The 9,226-nt window shown below is 38.9% G+C and overlaps 1 protein-coding gene across 1 annotated transcript in view; it reads left to right on the plus strand.

Annotated features, from left to right (window-relative positions):
• Nucleotides 1-4,736: 4,736 nt before the first annotated feature.
• Nucleotides 4,737-9,226, plus strand: part of LOC104547677 (death-associated protein kinase 1-like) — a gene marked incomplete at both ends in the record, with an annotated part of 19,710 nt that continues 15,220 nt past the window's right edge. Inside the window, one exon of the mRNA XM_010193477.1 lies at nt 4,737-4,958. Coding sequence (XP_010191779.1) covers nt 4,737-4,958 — 222 coding nt within the window. The remainder of the gene's footprint in view (nt 4,959-9,226) is intronic.

Genomic DNA, 9,226 nt, shown 5'->3' on the forward strand with positions numbered 1-9,226 from the left:
ACAGAGGTGTCCCCGGTCTGCTCGTAACTGTTTGACTAGGGAAAACAAGCATCTGCCTGGTTGAGTGCAGATGCTCCTTTCACCGGCTAATCTAATAGCGTTATGAAAGCATCTTTCTGTTGGATTAGTGTAATTTTAAGAAAGCAGTCAAACAAATAGTAAAAGCAGTTGGTTTGTAATATATCACATTTTCAGAGCAGAGCAGTGAATACCGAATTTTTAAAACAAAAAGAATAGGTGCTTAAGTGCCAGAAACATACCAAGACTTCTTATTACTCTGATGTCAACATAATACCTTTTCTTATCCCTGTCCCCTGCTCCCATTAAGCTTTTATCTTCTGAATGCAGTCCTCTGAAGATGGCATGAAGAATTCCCCCATGCTTGCCCTATTGTGGCAATAAATACTAGAAAATTGATCCCTGAAAGTTATTTCAGTATGCCTGTGTCCAGCTTGGACCTCTTGGAAGGTTCTTGGGTCAAGAGCTTCACTCCTCGCAAAAGGAGCTAGCTGCAAAGAGCTGGTGCAGAAGGCTGGGACTAGGGAAGAATACAGGGTGTCTGCCACCCTTGATGTCTCTGATCATGCTGCTGGAAAAAATGAAATTACTTCTTTGGTTCTTCCCCTTGATTTTTAAAATGTCAGTCTCTGTAGTTAAAACTGTTTATAATGCTAAAAAGTAGTTGTTTTGTCATCCTTCCAAGCCAGGACAAATAAAGAGTGGAGTATAGATGCTTTATTGGTGATTCCATCAACTCTCTGCATAACTTTTGCACTTACATACATATATATAATATAAAATATTGTAAAGGGCAGAGGGTGTCATTTTATGATGTAAAAAAAAGATGGAGAAATATAGTGATTAGGTAATGGGATAAGTACTTGTTCTGAAGCAAGGCTGAAAGATCACAAGATGTGGAGAGATTATGCCAAGTGTCCCCAAGAGTGGATTTAGGATAGTAATTAACTGCTGGCTAAGAATTACAAGATCACAAAACAGATTACTGTTATTAGCAGAAGTAATTGTCCTCACATCAAGCTGTCAACCTGCTTCGCTGTTTAACATGATTCTGCCACATGTCAAAAGAGTTATATAATTAATATAAGTGTGAGTTTGTGATTTACTTTTGGGGGCTTTTTTTTTTTTTTAGAGTAATTGTCGCCTAAAATGGCAGTCTTTTTTTTGATCCCACACACCTTAAATTAAATCTACAAAAGAAAAGGAACTTAAAAAATCCAAAAGGACTTTTGTGGCTTTGAAGAGGCTGTATGCATGAATGCTGGATCTGAAACTGTAGGGTCTCTGGGAGAATATTACTGGGTATAGATGCATTAGCCCATACAGAGCTGACTTACAATAGCTGATCACTGCAGTTCTGCAGGTTAAAGCCCAGTAAATACTCTTTCGTTTACACCTCTCCTTTGCTTTTAAAACAGGAGTTTAGAGAGAGTTGTAAAATGGTGTGGCTTAGGGATCCTAGGCATGAAATAGCCCCTTTGATTTGCAGCTTAAGTGTGATCTGCATGTACAGCATGTAGTAACAACTAGTTGTGGCGTTATGTCCTGAATACCACATTAGCAACAATAAGAAGGTTATTTGGTGTATAACTGGCTGTTTTTCTAGATACCTGTTAGTTGATAATTTTCTTGCACTCTTGAGCAAAGGCAAAGATTTCTGGAGCCTGGCATCCTAATAAACCATGAATGGGACTGATGTATAAAGTCATGTGGTTTTAAACAATGTATTGGTCTTCTGATCAGGACATCTTTCAAACAGGTGGTTGTAGTTGGTGAAAAAAATAGAAGACTGAAAAAATAAAGCTACATAGCTCAGAAGAGGAGGAGAGAGGCGATCTGCTTGCCTTACCTGGTCCCGTTTGTTTCAGTAGGTCAGCCTCATGCTGTAACGTCAGAGTTGACCCATTGCCAAAATAAGATTAAACAGCTTTAGCCTTAAGGACATTGGAAGCATGAAGTTACTTTGGGGAATGGTGTAATTCAAATATGAATGATACTGTGGAGAAATAATCTTTTTTAGCTTGCAGGTCCACAACCAGTGTATGTTTAAAAACACTCACAGAATGTTTTTTGTTTAGAAAGAAGCCTAAAAGGCATTTCTCTCTTCAGTGAAGAAGTGCTAAAGGAAAAATTCTGTTGTAGGCTGAGGACTGGAAATTCAAACACCAGAACATGTTTTGTGTGTGAAACATAGATAGCTCTTAATACCAGTCAACTTTTGATAATTCAGTATTCTTTGATATCAGAATTTGTTCTATGTCCATGTACTTCAGAGTTTTGAGTCCCAGCCTCTCCAGAGCTGATGTTAAAAGTAATTCTGTTCTTTAGTCTTCAAGGTGGTGATGGTGTTGTGTTTGTTTGGTTTGCATTGTAGTTTTTGGAGATTTTATTTTAAATGAAGCAGTAACTTTTGCCAAACTTACAAGGTAATCATCGATAAGAAAGTGGTTACCCACACAAGATCCAAAACTATGGATGAATCACAAGCAGAATATTTTTCTTTGTCTGTTATGCAGTTTAGGCTTCTACCCTGAAAGACAGCCAGGTGGCCAAAAGGCACACAGTGTCTTCTTACTTTCTTCTGGTCTGTGAGCTTGAGTAGTTTTTCAGAGTTGTGGTGATGTCTACCTCTGCCTGCTGCCCAAATTTGCAGTTTCTCTGCTACTGTGAATTTCCTGGAAAGCTGATTGTTTTTTAAATAAAACTGAGTATCTCTGTGGAGATGTGCATGTTGTGGGGGAGAGAAGGAGAGAATTGCTGCCTTTCCCCAGCACCAGCTGACCAAGTCTAGACAAGTGAAGCAGGTCTTCCAGCCTGTGTGTAATGGGGAAGAGGATATGGCGGTGTCCAAAGCTCTGCTCTGCCTGCTGGGGTTTGTAATAGTATGCATTGGGCCCTTGACAACTTTGTGCAGAATTTGGGAGAAGTCTGGGAATTTAAAGCAAGGTGGTTTTTTCATGCAACATAAAGTTATCTCACAAGTTCATAAACTGATTTCATGAAATAATAAAGAATGAAACTTGAATGGTGATCATAACATTGAAATGAAAACAAAACTCAAAACTTAAAGGACTGTTGACTGCTTCTCTCAGAGTCTATTCAAAAGCTTCCCAGCTGGTGATGGCTACTCTAGAGTCCCTTTCTAGGCATTCACAGGAGGGGATCCATCTCTGCCCTGCCTTCTGCAGGTGACACTGATTCAGGCTTGCCCAACTGCATGTCCCAGTTCAGGACAGTTTTTCACTTGGGGTTCTGTAAGGGGTCAGGACAGTAATGGTGGCAGTGGTGACGCAGCAGCGTGAAGTACTTTCAGCTGATCAACTCTAAGTTCAAAAATCATGAGTGTGATTTTTCCTTCACAGCATTTTATTATCTTCATTTATTGCATAGCACTATGGCTGATCAGTGATCATCTTCTGTTTTCTATCTGTCATGCATTCCTTAATTGCTTAAATACTTTGTTGGACTACTTGGAGTTCATGCATGAGATGTGTAGCTTTGAGTGGTTCCCACTTGGCACTCTGTGATTATGTGATGCCCTTTTTGTGGGTGATGCATCTTTCTAGAGATCTCTGTCAGTTATAATTATTTAACCGCTATTATAGGTTAGTTCCTCTTCCAGGTACTGGCTAGAATTATACATGCCTACATGTTACATGGTTGTGTAAATGAAGTCAAGCCTACTAGGCTTAGATTTGATTTAACCACTGTTCTACTTTAGGGGATGCTACTTACTTAGGCTGACTAACTGACTAGCCTAGATAGACTAACTTCAGAAAAAATTCTCAACGGTATCATTCCATAACTCTGAAAATTCTTCATACAATGAAATAAAGGGAGCAGTATTGCTAGGGGAACCTCAGCAAGAGGATTAAGAAAACTTAAACAGAAAACTCAGCAGTATTAGAAATCCTGTTCTTGCTTTATCTCAGCATTAGATTCCTGGAGGTTTCTGATGTGCATCAGTGTGTACATCTAACAGCAACAGGCTTACACATCAGTGGTAGCATGCTGGAGTGAGCAGCTTCCTGGAGTTTCTTCTAGTTTGTAACATAATCACAGGTTTTTGTTCCTTATGCCATGATACTCTTCTCACCTTCGGACTCTTCCTATTTAACAAGATTATATGGTAACTGCAATTCTTGATATTACTGTGTTTAGTCGGGGCTTTTAAAACTAAAAACCAAAGCAGTGTCCTGAAACCCAGTCTTGTTTTTAAAACTTTAAATAAAATGAACTTGAAGATAGACTAAAGTGAGTATTGACAGATCGTATAGATTGGAAGAAACTAGGAACTGTCTCTTACTCAGAACAAAAAAAAAAATCTTTGTAAACATAGGCACACAGAAGGAGAAATCCAGAAGCCTTTGCTTTTCCGCAGTAATCCCCAATGCATATGTTTGTCAAAAAATCCAATGGTCTACACAAGTGTTACCTTTTACTTACTGATAGGATGAAATGTGTATGTCTGTATGTTTGTGTGATATAAAAGCGGTATCTTAACTTACCTTTTCCTCCTCCTCTGGGGTTTTTTCCAGGTATTTTTCTAGATTACGTAAAAAGCAGTGATTTACTTTAGTTGAGCTGGTACTTCAGAGGTACAGTTGTTTTCCCCCAACATGGTAAAGAGGCTACTCTTAATTCTGAACTTCCTTGAACCAAACACTCATCTTCATTCTTTCCCTTTCTTTTCTTTTTTTTTTTTTTTTTTTTTTTAGTGGACAGTTTGCTGTAGTGAAAAAATGCCGCGAGAAAAGCACCGGTCAGCAGTTTGCAGCAAAATTCATCAAGAAACGGAGAACGAAATCCAGCCGACGTGGAGTAAGCCGGGAAGATATCGAGCGAGAAGTCAGCATACTGAAAGAGATCCGACATCCTAATGTGATCATGCTGCATGATGTTTATGAGAACAAAACAGATGTCATTCTCATCCTGGAACTGTAAGTAGCTGGAGAGGCCTGGGAAGGAGTAACAGCATGTTTGTTTGTTCGTTTTAAAAACCCAGACACTCTCTGAGAACCACAGTGATTTAATGGCTGTTCCTTTCTGCCCCACAAAAAGATAGATAATAGTCTAAGAACTCTTTTTTTTTTTTTTAAGTCAATAGTTGTAGCTTCTTGATTTCCACACATATTTTCCACTGTAAATGCACTACAAAGGTAAAAAAAAATGCAGCACATTTAGGAATTTTTTCTGCCCGTTACTTTAATCATTGTCGATCGTGTTGATCCAGAAGAGTAGCCTGGAGCTAAAGAAACTGATTTGGAGATAAGAGCAGAGAGAAATAGAGAATCTAATTGTAAATTAGTTTAGCAAATTTTACTGTGTTTTATGTTGGTGTAAAGTAAAGTAGCATCAGTGAATGCCATTTCTCTTTTTCTAAACCCACACAATAGAGAACAGAATTTTCCCAGTTCTGCCCTGTTGAAATGTAAACTAAACTTTCAAATCCTTGTTTTAGTTCTCATTTTTCATCCAAGGTTATTGGTAATGGATTGAGGTAATACGTCAGCAGAGAATACTGCTGCGTTGTTTCAAGGCTGGCTTTAAATTCCTCAAAGATTGCAAGTTCAGAAGTTAAGCATTACTCACCCAGTACAGTTTGGCAGTGTCTGCTGGTGGAGTATGTGTGTTTCTACATAGTTTGCATGCCTGACACTGTATTATTGCCATAATAATAACTGGATCCGTTAAATGTGCTTTAAAATAAGTACTTCATGCAAGTGGATGATTTGGTACCAGAGTCTTGAGCGGCATTTGAGTCCTTGGCTGTTCATGTGATTTTTTTCTTCTGTAGGATATGCCTTCCTGTTAACTAGCTTTGGTAAATGATATTTCCAGTTACCTTATAAGGATACTTAAATGTTGCATGCTTTCAGTAACATATATATAGACTTACAGTCTAGATTAAAAAGCAAACTGGGAATTAGTTTTTGGAGTTTCATCTTTTCTGTGGTGTATATATATGTACAATACTGCCTTTTTATGGTAGAACATACTTTTACACTTCCAGTCCAGCATGTGATGGTTTACTCTAACACTTGTAGTCTGATTTGGTTTTTTAATTCCAGAAGTATATGCTTGCATTTGGTTTGTCACCTTTGGATAACTTAAGTATTTTTTTTTTAAAAACTAAATTATAATCCTGTAAGAAGTATTTATATTTAAATTTATATTCTTGTCAGAATATCTACTACTCCTGGGTTTTGTTCAGAACTCTTCAAATGTGTTGTGAACGCACAGCAAAATTACTGTGATGCTTCTTCCTCTCCCCACTTGATTCGAGCTCGCACATTCTTCCTGTCTGTACGGTCAGTACATCTCTGCTTCTGCTGTGCTTTCTGCTCTGTAATCTGTCCAGATGAAATCAGGCCTGTCTCTGGACTGGAAGGCTCTAGGGAAGACTCTGTAATCATGGGCAGAGGGAGGAGGAATGTGGCTGTTCTGCTCTCCCTCTGCCCCCCACAACCACCACATGGGATAGGAGCTCTTTTGGCAGCGAGGTTGCTGTGTGTACCCACTGACGTTCATTGAACGGAAGCAGATACTGCTGGTGACAGCGTGTGTCAATATTTTGTAAGCTTGATAGTGTGAAGCACAGCAAACTAAATGCATTGCAGTTCAGCTAATTGTTTTGCCTAGTTAAATATCCCCGTGTAGCTATGGTTAGAGACTTCTTTTTTTTCCAGCTTTCCAAATTGCTATGTGAATCTTTCAAGTTGAAGAAGTGCTGTTTAGGATATCATAAAGGTAACACCTTTACTTAGTTAGAGGGTCAAAGAGGAAAAGATGACACATTAGCGATCTCTTTGTAAACTGAATATACTAATTGCTGTAAAGTTTTGTCATTCTCAAAATCACCATAATGTTATGTAAAGCTATTGAAAAGGCACAAGACTGTTGTTTTAATCACATGCTTCAACACTTAAATATGTAATCTCTTTCTTCTACTGTTTTAATAGTAGCATTTTGCCTAAGGACCTACTCTCCTGACATTCTTTGTTCTTACAGAGTAATTTCAAACAGAAATAAAGCTGAAAGCTCATTAAATAACCTGTTTTGCTGTCCTCAGAATCCATCCTAAGTGACTATTTTCCCATCTGATTAGAATATTTTTCCTGGGACTTGTCTAATCTATTCATAAATGAACACAATCTACTGCATACAGACAGTACCTTACTTTTTCAAGAATTTAGAGAGAATTGGTGCTCCTGCTATGCATGAGAAATTCATAACAAAAGACCACAGAATAAACACTGATTTTGTGTCAGTAAGCAAGTGTAGCAGTGTGAGCAGTGGTATGAATCTCTGGTTTCTGTTCTTGGTAGGAGCTGCAGCCCACAGACATCAAGTCCCTGCAGCTGCGCTTTTGGTGGCTGCCACATGTTAACATGTGCAGTGTGTTGCATAGTTGTTTGTTACTGATTTTTATCTCCTGGTTCAGCAAGAGGTTTGCAGTATTGCATGCATCCTTCTCAACATTTTTCTGCATTATAAGCCAGCAGCTTCTCAGAGGTGAGTGACTGGCAGCAGAAGCTTTCACTTCATTCCTTCACAGCGAATATTAACGCTAGCCAGCAGAGTATTCGAGGAGGTAATTTGTGTGCAGAGACATGTCAGCAGTTCGTTAATTATTGCAGTGACAAGGTCCTCACAACGCTGAATGCAAAACAGAGCTGCATATCAAAAACTTTATCCACGTAGTGTCTCAGCTACCTTAAAACAAGGAAACTGACCTACAGAAAAAAATACAAAATATCTAACTTCTGAAACTTAAATTCGTATGCTTCTTTGAAAGATTCAGTAGTCATACACAAGCATGAGATATCTTTGAGACTGACTTTGTTACAGCGTTTTTGTATATTTAGAGAAATTTGGCATATTTTCATAATTCTAGGTCTCACTTAGTGGCAAGTGTCTCCTTGATTTGGAAATAACCTTTGAAATTCCCACTTCATGGACTCTTTCATCATATTGCAAGGAATGCTCTGCACATATGAACTGCATTACACTGTCTTTTCTTCATCTAACTTAAAACTGTAACCGTTTGGGGGTTTTTCCTATCACACAAATTAATGAATTAGTCAGAATTTTATAATACTTTTTTCTATTCATCTGCAGCAACTAGTCTCCATTATGTGTTAGACTAAGTGATTTCCAGTGGGCTCTGCTGAGGCCATCATTTTATCAGACTAAGAAGCACAAGTGCCTCTGCATAATGATAATTATTTTAGTTCCTCAAGCATATCTTGCACCTGTTTGGTCCGTGTTTTGCTGGCCTTAGGTGCATAATCTCTGTCTCATCTATTTTGTTTTTTCTTCCAGTTTATTATGTCTTCATTTAGACTTCAGACCCACAAAATGCACTCAGTGTGTGGTTCTTTGTAGACCCTTGGTTATGGTTTCTTGGTGCAACTGCAAAAAATAAATACCCGTATCCTAAATTTTATAATAGTTCCTTAGAATGCTCAAAAGTAATTCTGGGTTGTAAAGTAATGTTACTGGGGTGTAACAGCAGGTAATTAAGCTGTGCAATGCCAATTTGTAATTGTTGTGCTACCTTCTGACTTCAAAATCCTGAATTGCATGCCCACAGATAAGTGCACAGGGGACGTGGAGACAAGTAAGAAGGAAGACTTGACAAGGCTGAAAACAAAGGAGCTAGAGACAGCCTGACTGTGTTGAGGTTTAGGTCTGGGCTGGGCACTAAATGCTGGACAGATGCTCTCTATTAACCCCTCTACCCTCCCCAGAAGGGGAAGACAAGAGAGAATAGGGGAGAGAGACTTACAAGTTGGAAAAGAAAACTAACAGATTTAATGAAACAGTAATAGTAATACTACAGAATAATACTGTAAATAGGAGATATATACAAAACCAATATAAAATCCTCCCCCACCTCCCCCCCCACCCCAATGATGGATTACGTTACCAGAGGGTGTGTGGAGCAGGGCACTGGAGAAGTCCCAGACAAGACCTAGCAGCAGGTGACAGCAGGATGTGGGATCTGGATACAGGAACTGGATTCAGGAGCACCTGGATCAGGATCAAAGGCAGAGGAACTGGCAGGGTTCTGCTTGGCCATCAGCCATAGCAGAAGAATCAAAGAGGAAGAGAGGAGAGCTTGACCCTCGTGGTCCCTCAGCTTTATACTGAGTATGCCATATGTGGGATGGAATACCTTGTTGGTCAGTTTGGGGTCATCTGT

The sequence above is a fragment of the Mesitornis unicolor genome, unplaced genomic scaffold, assembly GCF_000695765.1.
Source record: "Mesitornis unicolor isolate BGI_N332 unplaced genomic scaffold, ASM69576v1 scaffold13231, whole genome shotgun sequence".
NCBI lineage: Eukaryota > Metazoa > Chordata > Aves > Mesitornithiformes > Mesitornithidae > Mesitornis > Mesitornis unicolor.